At 37.8% G+C, this 17,089-nt stretch overlaps 2 protein-coding genes across 2 annotated transcripts in view; one reads left to right on the forward strand and one right to left on the reverse strand.

Annotated features, from left to right (window-relative positions):
- Positions 1–383: 383 nt before the first annotated feature.
- LOC149538821 (uncharacterized) overlaps positions 384–17,089 on the reverse strand; it is a 196,861-nt gene continuing 180,155 nt past the window's right edge. The window contains exons 11-24 of the mRNA XM_089800146.1: positions 7,429–7,480; positions 7,155–7,256; positions 6,912–7,058; positions 6,582–6,744; positions 6,216–6,467; positions 5,973–6,130; positions 4,664–4,792; positions 4,404–4,521; positions 4,044–4,239; positions 3,604–3,715; positions 3,346–3,500; positions 1,786–3,205; positions 1,366–1,560; positions 384–1,265 (exon numbers count right to left, since the gene is read on the reverse strand). Of these exons, the coding sequence (XP_089656272.1) occupies positions 795–1,265; positions 1,366–1,560; positions 1,786–3,205; positions 3,346–3,500; positions 3,604–3,715; positions 4,044–4,239; positions 4,404–4,521; positions 4,664–4,792; positions 5,973–6,130; positions 6,216–6,467; positions 6,582–6,744; positions 6,912–7,058; positions 7,155–7,256; positions 7,429–7,480 (3,670 nt within the window). The 3' untranslated portion in view covers positions 384–794. The remainder of the gene's footprint in view (positions 1,266–1,365; positions 1,561–1,785; positions 3,206–3,345; positions 3,501–3,603; positions 3,716–4,043; positions 4,240–4,403; positions 4,522–4,663; positions 4,793–5,972; positions 6,131–6,215; positions 6,468–6,581; positions 6,745–6,911; positions 7,059–7,154; positions 7,257–7,428; positions 7,481–17,089) is intronic.
- LOC149538822 (uncharacterized) lies at positions 8,535–16,303 on the forward strand. The gene is made up of 4 exons (XM_089800229.1): positions 8,535–10,775; positions 10,915–11,147; positions 11,263–11,414; positions 16,148–16,303. The coding sequence occupies exons 1-4, from the start codon at positions 10,102–10,104 to the stop codon at positions 16,301–16,303; spliced, it is 1,215 nt and encodes a 404-aa protein (XP_089656355.1). The 5' UTR covers positions 8,535–10,101.

Genomic DNA, 17,089 nt, shown 5'->3' on the forward strand with positions numbered 1-17,089 from the left:
AACTTTAACATTTCAGTAATCCTTCTATGACAGTGGCAGCCTAAATGTTTCTGAGAGTTGCAACCTGACTTGGAGCAGCAATCTTCCTTCAGAAATGCTGCTAACTTCTCCAAACTGTCAACAGCTAATTCTCCCAGAGTCTTCTGGGGAGTGCTTCAACAAATCTCCTGCACTACAATTCCAACTAGTTCTGCTAACACAATAAATCTCTCTGATAAGCTTAGCTCTCATATCTGCTTTCCAGTTGCTGTCTGGACACTTGACTCACAAGGAAGCTGGTCTAACCTATTAACAACAATGATCTTTTGAATTTGTAGCTCTAGTATTCCCTGCCTAAAAAATTAAACTCTACTATTAACTAGTATAGTCCAGGACTACAATGCTTATAAACAAATTCAAAACATCCTTATCAATGTATTGACAGAATCCACTTTACCCAAGATATTTCCTGATTGGACCACCCCGTCTTTCTCTAATAAGAGACATAGAAACCTCAAAAAGTTTATGCACAAAAGAGCATTACAGAATATTGTAATATTACAAAGACGAAGGTTAAGATATGCAAGCCTTTAAAACTCAGTTTCAGATCATATTTTCACCTTCTTCCAATCACAATCTACCTCAATAACTGCATATGCCACTGGCTTGTCACATGGCAGGTTAATTGCAATAGCATTTTTACTGATCAATGTACCCATTCCCATAGACTAAATAGAGTTCCTCACCTGGAAATTATGCATTAGACAAGGCTATTATAACTCACTCATCAAAACATGGTCCATTGTTTCCGCCTCTTAACCAAATGGTGAGGGGACAGGACCTGAGACTGCATCGGACCTCTTGATACTACCCATGCCACATATTATACAGCCTGGTGATGAAAGTGCGGAGAATTTGGCACCACATAAATCACAAGCATCATACCCTATAGTAGGCAAGCGACCAAGAGTTGCTGCACAAAATTGTGATGCATCTTCTGCTGGATCAATGGATTTGTCAGTAAGACCCCTTTGCATGCATACACTAATTAAGCTTTTAAGCTCATCCTGTTTGTTGGGAGGGGCCTTTGAGAGGAGAAGGTCAAGCATGGATTTTGCAAATGCATAGTTCTGCACATCCATGTTCCTTTTTATAGCAGTTCGAATGCAACTTATTCGGTGCTTAGCAAGAAGAGGTAAAGTACCAAGATGGCGAGAAAGTCTGGCCATTTCCTCCTTTGCGCTGACGGTATTAGGCCCTTGAACCCGTTGTAGACGAGTAATTTCCTGCACACTCCAGTAATCTATGTTACAAACATTTCTGAAGAGATGTTACATTTACTGTATGAATAGATTTGATTAGTGATACCAACTTTTGGTGCATTACCTGAAGTATCGAAACCGCAATCTTGTACTGTGCACAAATAGCAGCTTGAGCCTTAATATCACGCCCAAGCGACTGATCTTTTGCCAATGCTAGGAAAGCCTCATCCAGACAGGACATGGCATCTGAAAGTTGGTTCTGTTCGAGATGAGCAACCCCAGCCTTAAAGCACTTCGATGCTGCAGCTCCACGAGGCACCTGAAAGAATGGAAGGTGAAGTTTCTCTTTTTCATCAATCAAGTATAAATGCCAAAAAAATGGGATAATGAAATCATGAGAATTCTGACAAGCCAGATATGCCCAGGAATGTGAAGATAAATAAGCAGACCAGTTACAGAGTGTCAAAGAGTTAAAAAAAGCATTAATCATAAACTGTTGACCAAGACATACTGACATCTCAAAAGATTTTCTAAAGCACTTTACCTGGCCTGGCCGTACAACTATGGGTGGTGAGCCAGGATGAACAGGAGTTTTGTTGACACCTGCTCCTGGACCAGATACTTGGTTTTTGGCAGTATTCTTACTTGCAAGTTCTAAGACAGAGACTTCAATATTACCAAGATTAGAAGGTGCTGATGAGGTTGACACTGGGGGTACACCACCGTCAGGAAGGCCCACAAATTGCAGAGGTGTATCAGCCATGTATAAACTAGAACTCATGCTAGTAGACTCTAGAATTTGAGGAGGTACACCACCCCCGGGAAGACCAACGTCAACAGGCAGCCCTTGATTATTAGGAGGCACTCTATGGCTGGGTGTACCATGAAACATTTGATTTTGAGACTGATGGTATGCAGCAACAGAGGGTAAAGATGCTGCAGCTTGAAAGGACGATATTGTGTTCTGAAAGAAGTCCTCTGGGATTGGTCCAGCCGAAACTCCCATGCCCATCATCATCGGTGGTGGTTCTGACATTGCTCCAGTTGATGTCCCATTTTGAGGCCCTGATATCAAAGGTGGGGCTAAAACAGTAGAAAGATCTTGAGATCCTCCAGAAGATGATCTCGTCCTACTTCCTGAGGGTGGCAAAGCATCCCCAAGCTTAAACTGCTTGGTAGCCTCCTTAACTTTGTTGACATCAACAGTTCCTGTGATAGGTTTGTCTTGAATTTTAAAGCGTATTGTTTTTTTTCTTGGTAGTCCATCATCCTCCTCACTGCTACTGTCATCAGCTCCATATAGAGATTTCTTAAACTCTTCTGCAGCTTTAGTTTGCTCATCTTTAGCAGTGTCTCCTTCAAAGGCCTTTGAGAGGCTATATGAACCACTTGCAGAAGTTCGTTTAATGCTTGCTTCATCAGATCTGCTTGACTGACTTGGTTCCGAATTAAATAAAACCAGATTTGAGTCCTCAGACTTTCTTTCATTATTCATACCTGCTATAAATGTCTCTCGTAAACTGTCATCTTTGACATCAATGACAGTGCCTCTACCCTTTGCTGTTCCTAAGTACACTCCAATATTATCAGCAATAATAGACGGAATGGGCCCAGCAGACGTCCTCATGTATGGCATCACTTCTCCAGAAAGTTCCCATTGTGGTATATTCTTTGACTCAGGAGGAGTCTTGATCTCCCAGTTACCTCCTCCCCACTCTGGACCTTTTGGAACCATACTTTCTGCTGCAAAATTTGCAAAAATTCCTTGTGTCCATCCACTGGAGCGAACTCTCAAGATTCTTTCACACTGACGCCTCAGCTCAGACTCTGCATCAGTTTCTTCCAACTTCTGGGCAATACGTCGCAAGGAACTTGGGTTTAGATGACAAATGAATAAGTCAAGCATGCTCTCATAATCAGAGACAACTTCAAATGTCTCCTTTGCACTGTCAAACTGTCCATATCTGCACTTTCAATGACGTTAATTACAACTAATTATACCATGGAACAAATAAACCAATATGAGGCTGATTTTTACCCAAAACTAGATATATTAATGACCAAAATATTTCTGGCATTATGGAAGTACAGAATCCAAACCTACTTGATACATGCTTGTCCCAGTTGCCGAAAACGCTGGAACAGACGAGAAGTTGGAGGACACTCTGGGTAATCCCTTGAACGCAAGAATTCATCCTTTAATATAGATAGAGCCATCATAAAACAGTGTGCTTTAACTGCATAGTTGCAGCGCAGAACCTGTGTTTCAGAAACATGTAGCACACGAATAAGGATAATTTTTTTTATATGCTGTCAAAATAAAACGACTTCCTGCTAAAACAATTTCATTTAGGCATGCTACCTGCGTGAACTGGGGACCAGATTGTGCCAAGGCCAGAGCAAGGTCTCCACAAACAGGAGGACCATTTGCAAGGACATCAACCGATCTTGGAGTAAGTCTAAGACTGTCAAATCTTCAACAAAATAACATGAAAAATCATAAACTTAAAATAATACTTCTTTCAAAGATGCATGGCATATACTTTGAACAAATGAAAAAACCAAGTATATGAAAGGTGCATAGATATGAACTTTCCATGCAAAAAGGAAAAAAATGCAGCATATCATAAAGGACTAACATTTAATCTGGAGCAAAAGACAGTCATGTAAGTAACAATTGAAAAGCTAGAATGAACACTAAGACCAACAACTACACAGATTATTTACACAGTTACTAAATGTAGGTACCATAAATTCTATTCAATCCCATGTTTTCCATGGGAGAAAGATTGTTTATCTAACCTGGATGTCAGCTGGTACAAAATTTCAGAAAGATCAAGCTTTGGCTCAAACTTTTGTTGCATTGTAGCCCATCCAATCAGAAGAGGTTCAAGAAGTCCTACAAGGCAAGTTTTAATCTCCACTGTTTGTTTCTGTCGAGGATTTGCCTCCATTGCACATGCCAGCAGTACACGGTCATTCAATGCACCCACAAGTGCTGTACAAATGAAAAGTGTGATTTTAAGAAAATATCCAGACATAAATGTAATTTCAAAAAGAAAATACCTATGGCAACAAATTTAATCAAATAAATGATTAAAAATATCATAAATTAAACAAGAAATCACAACCCAGGATAACTCACTGCTCAAGAGCACTCACCTGCATATGGTGTGTTGATTGTAATAATGGATCGTGCTATCCCATCCCATCCAAGAATCCCAACTGCTGTTGCAGTGGAAAAAAGAAGTGCAGGACCAACCCACAATAAAGATCTAAAGTAGGAAGATGTTAAGGATTGTTTTCAAGCAATGTAATGTAAATTAGTACCAAATAACTGTCTTTCAAGCAAGCACGTGATGTCAATATTACAATGAAGAAATTAAAACGTTGCTTTCATGAATGCAATCACTTCAGGATATTGAAGGAAAGCCCTTATCAAAGGTAGTCGAACTGCATGCTATAATCTCCAGATTTACAGTGGTAATCATTATTCTTCTTGTTGTTAAGATACCTGCTACTTGTCCTGTTCGAGTTTCCAGCCACTGAACCTGAGAGAGAAAATCCATTATTTATTAGCTTCAAAAGCACTAACTAAAGTCGGCTTTTTAAGCATCAAGGCAGGTTCAAAGCCTATTGCATCAATAGTATTTTGTTTTCAAGTATCCAGATAAACAGGACCTCTGGAGTATTAATTTATCAAAATAGCAACCATGCAATCCCATCATTTATACACAATTTAATTTTGAATATACTAAGAAGCACTGCAACAAGGAACTGGATCTTAACTTTCATCACATGTAGTCATGAATTTTTCACTGATTTTCCAACCCTGTAATGTTTGCGGATTGTAAAAATGCCCTTCAATTACATCTGATGCTGAAAATTGGGGTAAGTTTAATGGGAGAAATACAACAAAACTACAGCTATGAACATACCAGTTGTTTCTTTGAATGAAGATTGTAACTTGCTGCAAGTATGATTTATACCTTGTAGACCCTCTTTTAATTTGGTTATCTTATAATTTTGAATGTGTTAAAATTATTTTATTTTGCAGGAAATCTCCTGCGAACATGAGATGTAATTTATAACAATGACAATGTTTTTGGTTCTTCTAGCCCAACACTTGCTACAGACGTGTGGCAGTGTTGACTTCATGTCATGATCTCCTACTTTGTGTTCTTCAGCTCGTTCTTGAGTTACCCTTCCCTCACAGAGCTACTTGTACTCATTTCTAGTGGCTAAGGGTTTAACCAGTTTAGGAATTGGTCCTCTTTGTTTTTCTTAGTGCTTAATAATTAGCTATAAAATTTAGATACTACAGACGTTTTTGCCCTACTATGTTTCTACAATATCTGGATGTCCTTTTCATCACGGGCATTATTTGGCCATTTGTAACATCATATATGCTTTGGCAGCCGATCTAATAGAATGGATTTCAATTTCTTCCCTGTGGGGATAAAGAAATAATCCAACTACTCAGTTCCATCACTTTTACCAAAAGGTGCAAATACAAGAAAGCCAGCTCTTTGAATGTTTATAAGGAGAGACTAATTGCTAACTTTCCTATCTATCCTATTTATTTAAGATGTGTGGTTCCCCAGAAATAAAGATAAGAAAATTATTCAATAAACTAGAACCATAGTCAAGTTTCCATGCACACTCCCTCAGTAAGTTTGAAAATTTTCTAATAATACAAACTCAATCAGATGATTTCATATATATATTCACCTGGATTACTGTCTCATTGGGTTTAAGCTTAATATGCTTTCCTGGTTCTGGACTGGTAGAAAGATATAGACCATTGTCTTTAGAAAGTCGGTAAGTGTCTGGGAATAGCTTGGAAAATGCAGCATGGCTTCCAGAACAAACATACAAAATCGTTGACTCTGCAATACATCATAACTAATCGTTACTATCACAGGAACAGCCTTCCTTGGTTATCATGTTAAATTAGACATTACTACAGCTCACCTAAAGGTGTAGAAAATATCCGATCAACGTTATTTTCAAACAAAAAATGCAATGGTGCTCGATCCTTGACATTATTAGGTTCAGAAAATGAATTAGCGTCTATTGCTCCATTATTTTCTCCTCTCCCATTCACATCTCCCACCATAGGATCCTTGATTCCCATATCCAGGAAATGCAAGGTAAGGCTAGTCTGATCATCATCAAGAATAGCATATTGATTTTCCATAGGGCCGATCAAAGCACCATCACAACCTGTATGAAATGCAAGTTCCACAACTTCAATCAAAATTAAAATGCAGCACATTAAAAGATTAGAATAAAAGAGTCACTTAAAATGCTAACACTTCACAAGTGTAAGATACAGACCTGCAGTAGTATTCACTCTTTCACCAACTGATTGCAAATCTATAAGGTCCTTATATAGAACCACCTCATTAGGTCCACCACGAACTTCAAAGAAAACAACAAAAAGATGCTGTTTAGCACTATATAAGATGCGCTTTGGATTCCATTCAGTTCCACCAACAGCCTGCAGATCAGAAATGAACTAAAGAAGGCTAAGATTTAAGGTCAGAAAGTTACATTAATAAAACAGCCAAACATTGACTGATACAAACAGCTTGAATCCAAGCATTCACTTTCCTATCATTGTCTTTCCCTATTATGAGAAATCTCAAGCATCCATGCTAGCATTACCGTTGAAGAAAGTTTCTTATAAATATTGTACTCTGCTGTGGATAGGTTATAAGCCATGAGGTTGCATCCATCCATAAAAAATGCCCTGACTGGATAGTGCAAAGTTCGATGCCCCTTGTTGAAAAAATTCAGATCTAAGTGGAATGGCTGTAAAGAACAATGAATAAATTATTCTCAATGCCAAAAGCATTCAACTTACCATGTAAAAATCTTACTGAGAGGTTTAGCGCTGCAATGAAGTACCTGGCATACAGGAATGTCCCTAAGTGGGTGGTTTTTATCTGCGATACTAAGAAGTGGCAAGGATAATATTGGCCCAGTTTTCGCATGTCCCCCAATCAAATGCTGCATATGACAGAAGCACAACATTTTTTTTTGAGCTTAACTAAGAGAACATAATGTACTGTACAGTTTCTAGAAAATAATTTTGCATGAATTGAAAAAAGTTCTTGCGAAGGCTTAATCCAACAGGACACCTTCACTCAAACAAGCAATTTAAGTTTATCCATCAACATACACTATGAAGAAACGCTTTTCGAGCAATATCTGAGGCTGTCAGCTGATTTTGACTGCAAATAACAGTACAAGTTTATAAGTACAAGCCAAACGGCTACATAAATAAAGAAGCCAATTTTTGCAAAGAGGGTGACTTTAAAGTTTACCAACAGATCTTTGTAATTTTCTCATAAAGAATCAGTAAAATGTGAATGCCACCTGGCAAGACTCATCCACTTTCAAACTAACATAATTTCATAGTTACACCGCCCTGCAGGACAGGGGGATGGTGGGACGAGGGGACAAGTTTCCGAGATGGGGGGATAGAGGGGCCTTGATTTGGGGACAGTGGTGGGGGACTGGGGGAGGGGTTGGCAGGGGAGCAGGTGTGTATAAACTATACATATGGTTCTTAAAATGCTAGTTATGAAAAGATGTACCACAATTATACAATATAAGATATGAAGATGTAAAAAACTTAAACATTGAACATTGCATTGAAGTTCTGAACTGGAACATCACAATTCATGATCAAATGACAAACAATGAAAATTGAGCATCAGCAAATGAAAGAGAGTCAAATTATATAATTTTTATTTATAATATATATCAGTCTTCAGATATAGAAATGCAAATGTGAATAAAAATGAAGAATAAAAAGGCTTTTGAACAAAGGAGGAGGAAGGAATGGGCCCCACATCCCCCATCTTGTTCCCGCGGGAGAGATCCCAGCATCCCCCCACACCCACAAGGGACACAGAGACGTCTCGCCATCTCCGGCAGAGGTGGGGCCGCCTGAGATGCTGAGATGCCTCCCCCCGTCTCGGGTGCGCCCCGGTTTTGGTGGGGGGACGCGTCCTCGTGTTACGCTGCATAATTTTCCGTGGCTCCAATTAAGGCTACATTGGGCTATGAAACAAATCAAGGTGAAGCTTGCAATGACTCACAAGCCAAAGAGAACACCATCTACTCCTGACCAACTCAGCATCATGACCCAAAATGACTAGTGAAAAATTGATGATATTAAGGAAGACCATCAAGTCTGCAGTAAAATATTGCCAATGTCTAATAAGTAATATGAATAAAAATACAAATTTCTTTATTTTTTGTTCTTTTTATTTTCGTGGAGCCTGTTTTATGTAGATAAAGAATTAGGCACTGACTACAGGACAATTTGAAAAAAGCTCATAAATTTCAAACCCTTTTATTCTAGTTGAGGCTGTTTCATGCAAAAAATGACCTTAGGTATGAACTTTAGGCCAATTTCAAGTTTTCAAAGAGTTTAATTAGAGTTCAATGGAGATATAAACCTTATCTTGATTAAAACATGGGTAATCAAGGAAGTATTGTTAATCCTTAAGGATGAGGATGAATGAAAAACTTGAACAGCAAGTGATCTTGGAAAATATAGACAGGAAATCAGAAACAGAAACTTCACACAATATGCAGGATATTTCTGCTCTTTTTAGCATGAATCTGCACTTGTGGAGTTGAACCCACAGGGTCGAATGCTTACCTGTAGAAATGACCTCTAGGTGTTGGAAAACTCAACTAAAACAAAACCCATCATCCTTTTCACTTCCAGCTTCCATGTTTTATCATAGGGCCTAGGGGAATACTCCCAAATCTCCAATAACTATAAATAGGGATGAAGAGTATGTGTTATGGAAAAAGAATTGATTTGACAATCAGAGATATTCAACTTTTCATAGTTTGTAGAGGCTTCAGAGCAGTAGAGGAAAAGCTATTATTGTACCCACTTCTTGTATGTGTTCTTCTCATTAATTTTATCGAAGGTATTTGTTCTTGAGTTTCTGAGTTGAGATGTGTATTTTTCAGCAGATATAGTTCTTATTTTTTTAGCATCTGTTGATACTCCCTTTTCTCTTGCAAGGTGTCCAGCGAGTGACGAATGTTAGGGAAGGTATTCCAACCTTGCTCCTAATGTTAACTTTATTAAGAATGTAGTTTTTGGTATACGAAACATAAAAATGATCAAACTTTGACCTATAGACTTTGTTTATGGGAAAAAAAAAAACAATTGGTTTATTCCATAGTTCCAAAAATCGCCATGAAATCGCCGAAATCGCCGAAATCACGATAAGATTCATGGCTCCCGATTTTTTTGGAATCGGAAATCGCTGGTGGCGATTTTTTCTTGTGAATCGCCTGAATCGCCAAAATCAGCGATTCATGGCAAAAATCGCCAAAATCGCCATCGTGAATCTCCAGAAATCGGCCGCGGCAGCAAGGATAGAAAGTTCAATTTTAAAAAAAAAACACATGTTTTATTTGCTTTCTAAGTTGACTTTCCTCTTTGTTATAACCCTAAAGAGCCTTCTATTTGCTTAGTATGAGTAGAAGAGAGGAAGAGTGAGAGAGAAGAAGAGAAAAGAGAATCCATAGGTTTCCAACCGGCAAGAAGGAAGAGCACCAAAGAGATCAGAAGTCCATTTGGGGAGGCCATAAATTGCATTGGGAGCATTAAGGAGTCAATATCAACACTCAACTCATTTGCAAGAGGTAAGTGTTGGTTTTTTTTTTGCATGTTAGTGTAGTATGCATTTTTTGTTAAATTTTTTTAGTGTTTATTTGCAAATCTTGAATGTTTTTTATTTTTAGTTTTACTAAATTGCAAACTAGGGTTTGTTGTTTTGTAGTTTTTGTTTATTAGTTGCAAACTTTGATTTTTTACATGAATTTTTTTATTGCAGCAGCCCTTTGCTTTCATTTTCCAATTTCCACAATGGGTAAAAAAGATGAATGCTGGAAATATAATGAAGAGTTTCCTAGGAGAACCAAATATCAAACAAAATGTATATTTTGCAAAGAAAAAATAAATTCAGGAGGTATCTATAGATTGAAATACCACATTGCTGGCATACCTGGCCATGATGTCACAGTTTGCACTCAACAAACCGTTGAGGCAAAACGCTCTTGTTTAGTGGCATTAGAAAAAATTGAACAAGACAAGTTGACTAAGAAAATGCAACTTGAAGGGTTAAGAGGTATTGGCTCCCGTGCTCCCACATCCGCAACCGCATCTACATCTGCAAGTGCATCTGCATTAGCTTCCGCATCCGTAGGTTGTGTTGGGGAGGGTTCTTCTAGGCCTCCTTTTCATCCTAGTACTAGTGCTCATGTGAGTGTTAGTGGTAGTCGGTCTCATACTGAGACAGAGTCCAACACCAACCTATTGCGGCCTAGAGTGCGGAAAAGCAGAATGGATAGTTACTTTGTGCCCCGCACTACTCTTGGCTCCCAACCCACGCTTGAGGGCATGGGTTTGAACAAGGAGATTCATGATGCTGCCAGAAAAGAGATTTGCAAATTCTGGTACTTTTGCAACATTCCATTTATTGCAGCCAGGTAATTGATTCTTTTTTCTTTGTTATCTTCAAAGTTAAAGTTAAAAGTAAAAGTAAAACTTTAATTATATCTACTTGTTTTATGATTTTAGTTTTTGACATCTAAATTTCTAATCAATATCATTATCTATTTGTGACAGGACTCCTTATTGGCAGAACATGATAGATGCAGTTACCATTTGTGGTCCGGGGTTTAAAGCCCCAACTGAGGCTGAGTTGAGTGCATACCTCCTGGAGGAAATGGTTGAGGATATGAGGCATGAGCTTGAGGACAACCGAAAGGAGTGGATCGAAAAGGGTTGCACCATCATGACTGATGGTTGGACAGATAGGAGGGGAAGAACACTCCTCAATTTTCTTGTATCCTGTGGAGGTGATTGATCATTCTACTTTCCTACATACATAATTTTGAATCGTGATTGACTATTTCAAATTTTGATTTGTTGATTGCTAATAGTAATTATAATTCGTTGTTTTGTTACTTGTAGGATATACCATGTTCCTCAAATCCATTGATGCTTCTGCTCATGTAAAAAACGCCACATACTTATGTGAGGTTATTGAGGAAGTTATAGCAGAGGTGGGGGAACAACATGTGGTGCAAGTGGTGACGGATAATGAGCAAGTTATGTTGTTGCAGGTAAACTTTTAACTTTTTAAGTTTTGAAAATAAATTTATTTGAATTTTGAACTTTTTCTAATTCTAACTTAGAATTTCTAAGTTTCCTAAGTTCTAACATGTTTGAAATTTGAATTTCTAATTATCTTAAAATTGTTGTAGGCAAACTTTTGATGGAGAGGCACCCCACCATATTTTGGTCCCCTTGTGCAGCACACTGCCTTGACCTCATGTTGGAGGAAATTGGCAAACTTGAGTGGGTCAAGTCATGTGTGGAAAGGGCAAAAAACATATGTAAGTTTATTTATAATCATTCATTTGTCCTTAACACAATGAGGAAGTACACAGGAGACAAAGAGTTAGCTCGTCCAGGGATCACGAGGTTTGCCTCGAATTTCATCACCTTGCAGTCCTTGTTGACATCAAGGGATGATTTGAGGAGCATGTTTGTTGGGCGGGAGTGGATTTCATCTTCCTATGCTACGACCACTGCAGGGATAGATGTGGTGGATTGCATATTTGATAATGATGGTTTTTGGAAACCTGCTAGAGAAATACTTAAGGTAATTTTATTGCAATTTAACATTTAATATTTTACAGTTTACTATGCTAATTGTTTAATGATTTAGTTTTACCTTATATTATTGAATTATTCTATGTTTAAGTTTTGACTCAAATTTTTGTTTTACTTTATATGTAGGCCACTGAGCCTCTTGTATCTCTCCTACGAACTGCTGATGGGGAGAAGCCCTCTATGGGCTACATATATGAGGGCATGGATAGGGCCAAGGAGGCCATTAGAGCTCAGTATGCAGGAGTGCAGGAGAAGTATGCCCCTATTTGGGACATCATTGATAGGAGATGGCAGAATCAGCTCCACAGACCCATCCATGCAGCAGCTTACTTTTTGAATTCGGCATTTCGTTTCCGTCCTGACTTCAAGGCGGATGAGGAGGTTCTCACCGGATTATATACAGTGATCCAGAGGTTGAGTACTGATGAGGATAGCAGTGCTGCAATTATTGAGCTTGATAAGTTCAATAATAAATAAGGGCCACTTTTCTCTAGCAGGGTAGCCATAGATGCTCGGGAAACAATACAACCAGGTAAAAATTAAATAATATATTCAATGTTCATGAATCTAGATTCTAAACTTAAAGTTGATTATGTAATTTTAGAGTTAACTTGTAATTTGTAATTTGTAAATGAGACTAATTATTTTTATTTTCCCTTATTTCAGATAGATGGTGGCAAATGTTTGGGGCCACAACCCCAAAACTTCAAAAAATTGCCATTCGTATTCTGAATCAGCCAAGCAGCGCTTCTGGATGTGAGCGCAGTTGGTCCATGTTCGAGCACATCCACTCGAAGAGGAGAAACAGGTTGACAGTGCAGAGGTTGAATGATCTTGTCTTCGTTCATTACAACCTCCGTCTTAGGATCAGCCAGATTTTGGGCACTGACTCCTCTCTGATCATTCTGGAGGAGATTGATCCAGAATCAGAGTGGCTCACAGAGGTTGTAGATCCAGTCTTCACTGAGGAAGACCGTGCGTGGATTGACCAGGTGGATATAGAGGCTGAGGCAGCTAGAGCACGTTCTTCAGGCATTGGTAGACGCACACGTGCACGCACAGACACAGGCCCTAGCTATATTCGTGAGCCCATCTTATATGCGGGAGATATGGCTCGACAATCCTCTAGGACCTACATTAGACGCCTTGCTACTAGGCAGACTGGATACTCAGAGGCTGAGGCTGAGGCTGTAGCCGAGCTTGAGGATGATGTTGAGGATGATGATGACTATGAGCCTGAGGCTTGAGCTGGAGCCTTGTTTTTATATTTTGTTTACAGATATTGATACTGAATCATTGATAGACATATGTTTCAAAGTTTCAAACTTTCATGGATCTTCATCTTAGATTCTTACATAAATTTATGATTTGATGTCTTATGGATCATCTTACATACATTCTATGATTTAAATCATTATGATCATTTGATTTCTATTTACTTCAGCTAGCCTACAATTTACATTTTAGAATCTTAGATAACATAGTTACGTATGTGATGGATTTTATGTTTCATGTTTATGTATGTTAAGTTTTAACTTCTATTTGATGATGTTATAGTGTGCTTAAGTTATATTCAATAAAGGGTGCATGAAATAAGTTTTAAATTGTTAAAATCTTTAAATTTAAAGGGTTTTTTCAAATTTGCCGATTCATTGCCGATCCATTGCCGATTCACGATTCGATTCGGCCTTGCCGATTCCGATGCGATTCCGATTCACATTTCTTTGGTTTATTCAACATCGCTTCCGAGAATGCCTATCATGTCAATCTTTTTTAGCTCTACAACATAAAGAAAGAGAAGGCCCACAACAAGCTTCAAGATCAAAAGTTATATAGTTCAAATGTAGGGGACTTGCATGGAAATGTGAAAACATATCGGACAAACAAGTTATAAAATGGAGTTACACTTCTTGACCAACTTAAGATGTGTGTTGTGACACATCATAAGACATTTTAGAAAGGATATAATGAAGCCAAAAGGAATGCCCATGTTGATGAGTGGATTACAATATGATTCTAACAGGTAGAAGAATACATCATTTTTTAAAGTTGCTGGTTTTATAGTTTGAACGCCACTTTTTGAGTGGTTTTAGCTAATGGTTTTGCAATTACAAATTGGTAGTTTCACATACTTCTATTTATAGGCTGCTCAAGACAGAAGTATTCATAGTGGGTTTGTACAGATTGAAATGTTGTTGATATTACTCCAGATCCCTGGTTGGTTATATACTCCTATAAGATTTTCTTTGCAAGTGTATTATAATTGTGTCTAGATTACTGAAAAATAGATTGAGCTGCTTTGGAGCTTGGATCTTTTTATCCTGAAAGGGTTATCCCCACATACACCAGGGTTGCAGAATGATTTACTTTACACTTCTTATGTGTCCATCAAAGTTGCATGGATAGGGATACGGATACAAATACAGATACGGTATTGGGTACGGATACGGCCATTTTTTAAGACCCCCAATATGGATATGGCTGGACACGACATTAATAAATAACACATATACATATATTTAACATAGTTTTCAAAGTTAATTTCAAAAGTAATATTGACAAATAAATGCTACATATATATTTATAAGTTAAATTAACGCTTTACAATATGTAAACATAGTAGAGTTGCATTAGAAGATAACCCAAAAATGGGTTGTTGAAATAAAAAAACATTTTATTTGTCTTTTTCATTCGGTGAGGGTTTTGTTTATACTATTTGTTTAAAAAAAACAGCTTTAATATAGTTTTTTATTTTACATTAAAGGGAAGATCTATGTCAAATCTTACCAAAAAAACAAATCCCATAGTATTTGGTATGGTTCAATAATCAATTTTATTAGGCAGACATGGGTACAATATTCGATGTGTATCTGAGAAGTATTGGATACGTTTCCAAATCGGATACAGGGATACGCGTGCCCAAGGAGGGACAGAGGAGTTTCCGGCAACTCTGGTGTCCATCCTATTTGTAATTGTAAAGATATAAAATTTGCACTAATCACTCCTATCATTGGCAAGCTTTCAATGATGATCATCAAGTTATCATTTTTTTGGACATGAGAAAACTTTGATGAATTGTACTTTGAAGGTAGCAACTGGCCTCCTAGAGAGGTCATTTGAAAAAAGGATCTTGACATGAGGGCTGACATCATTCAGCTCAAACGAAATAATATCCTTGTGGTTTAGCTTCTCTAGAATGGTTATTTGATAAACATGACCGTTATGTCAAGCATTAGCAAGAAGCTAGGTCAAGTTCTACTGTGGAGTTTTAGAAGGATAACTAAGGATCAGATACTGACCCAAGATTTGTGAATATTGGCAAGTGTTGCACATCTGAAAAAAAAATCAATTCATCGATCTTTTGGATGAGTACATGGATGTTTTGTTGGCATATTCATATGATGATCTAAAGTTTTTCGGTCATAAGGTTTTGCAGCACGACATCCCCCTTGAGTCCAATGCTATGCCTTTTAGGCAAAAGAAGCGACAATACAATCCAAAGATTTCAGGCACCATTCTGTCAAAAACTTAGAAGATGTTAAATGCTAGAATTATCTTTCCAATTAAGCATTCTGCCTGGGTAGCTGACTTTATTCCACTAAGGAAAGAGAATGCAAGATTTGGATTTGTGTGCGTTTTTGTAATTTGAATCAAGCATCATTGAAAGATAATTACTCTTTGCCAATCATGGATCGTGTTAACAGTCTATCACTAGATCTCAGATGTTGTCTATGCTTGATGGTTTCTCCGGTTACAATCAAATTTAAGTTCGAGAAGATGATCAATACAAGATTGCATTTAACACTCCATGGGGTACATTTTCTTATAACAAAATGCCCTTTGATTGATCAACGCATGTGCCACATTTCAGCAAGCAATGGACTTCGCATTTTGGGATATCAAGGATGAATTCATTGTTGAAGATCTCAGTGTTTTCTCCAAACAAAGGCAAGATCATATGTATCATTCGCATCAGGAATTGGAGAGGTGTCGTCGACACAGAATTTTTCTTAATCGTAAGCAGTCAATTTTTGGGGTTACATAAGGAGAATTCTTAGACACATTGTCTAAAGAGGGAATAGAGATTGATTCAAAACAGCTCAAATCTATTCAAAGTCTTTCATTGCCAACCAGTAAAATTGATGTTCACTGTTTCTTTGGAAAGGTGAATTTCTTGCAGAGGTTTGTCCCATATTTTGCTGAGAAGACACGTCACATCTCAAATATGATGAAAGGGTATGTGGCTTTTCCATGGAGTGCAGAAGGGAAGGCCACTTTCAAGGAGATCAGAAGCAATAGCTCATGTACCCATATTAATCTGTCCAGATTGCGCTAAGGACTTCATGTATAGCTATGCTTCTAAACACACGATGTCAACTATTCTAATGCATTAGAATGTTGAAGGAATTTAATCTCTTATTGCATACATGAGTTGCCCACTCAAGTCACACGAGATGAAGTACTCGTTGATGGCGAAGAATGCTTTTGCAGTCGTAAAGGCAGTAAAGTATTTCAGGTTCTACATCCTGAACTCTCATGTTATTGCTCTTGTTCCTGATACAACTATCAAATCCATCTTGACACAACAAGAGTTTGGAACAAAGAGAGGCAACTGGGTTGTTAAGACTCAAGAGTAGGACAACAAAATCAGGCCCACAAAAATGGTTTGTGGTAAAAGCTTGTGTCAGCTTATATGAGAAAAAACCCAAGGAGAACCCCTGAAGATCTAACTAAAGAATTTTTATCAGTATATTATGGTATTCAAATATTGCATATTTTCTCACTTATTGGGAATGTCCAGCACAATTATCTTATGAAAATGTATGGAAATGGATCATATAGCATCTACTTATAATGAATTATTGCGTTTTGATTATAAGTAGATGTATACCATCCATTTCCATATTGTCCACATATGTAATCACACTCCAAAAACCTGTTTTGGGGTATTTTGCACCATAAAAGCGCTTGTTTTGAGCCCAAACGCATACATTCACTCGATGCTCCAAGAATTCCCAGCCATACCTCATATGCAAAAGTTCCAAAATTCACGCTTGTAGACCCCAAAACATGCAATGGATCCCCCTCCTAAAGATGTTCTTACATTATAGAATTTTCATGT

This window comes from Cupressus sempervirens, chromosome 9, assembly GCF_028749045.1.
Source record: "Cupressus sempervirens isolate cs-2001-9-10 chromosome 9, ASM2874904v1, whole genome shotgun sequence".
Classification (NCBI taxonomy): Eukaryota; Viridiplantae; Streptophyta; class Pinopsida; order Cupressales; family Cupressaceae; genus Cupressus; species Cupressus sempervirens.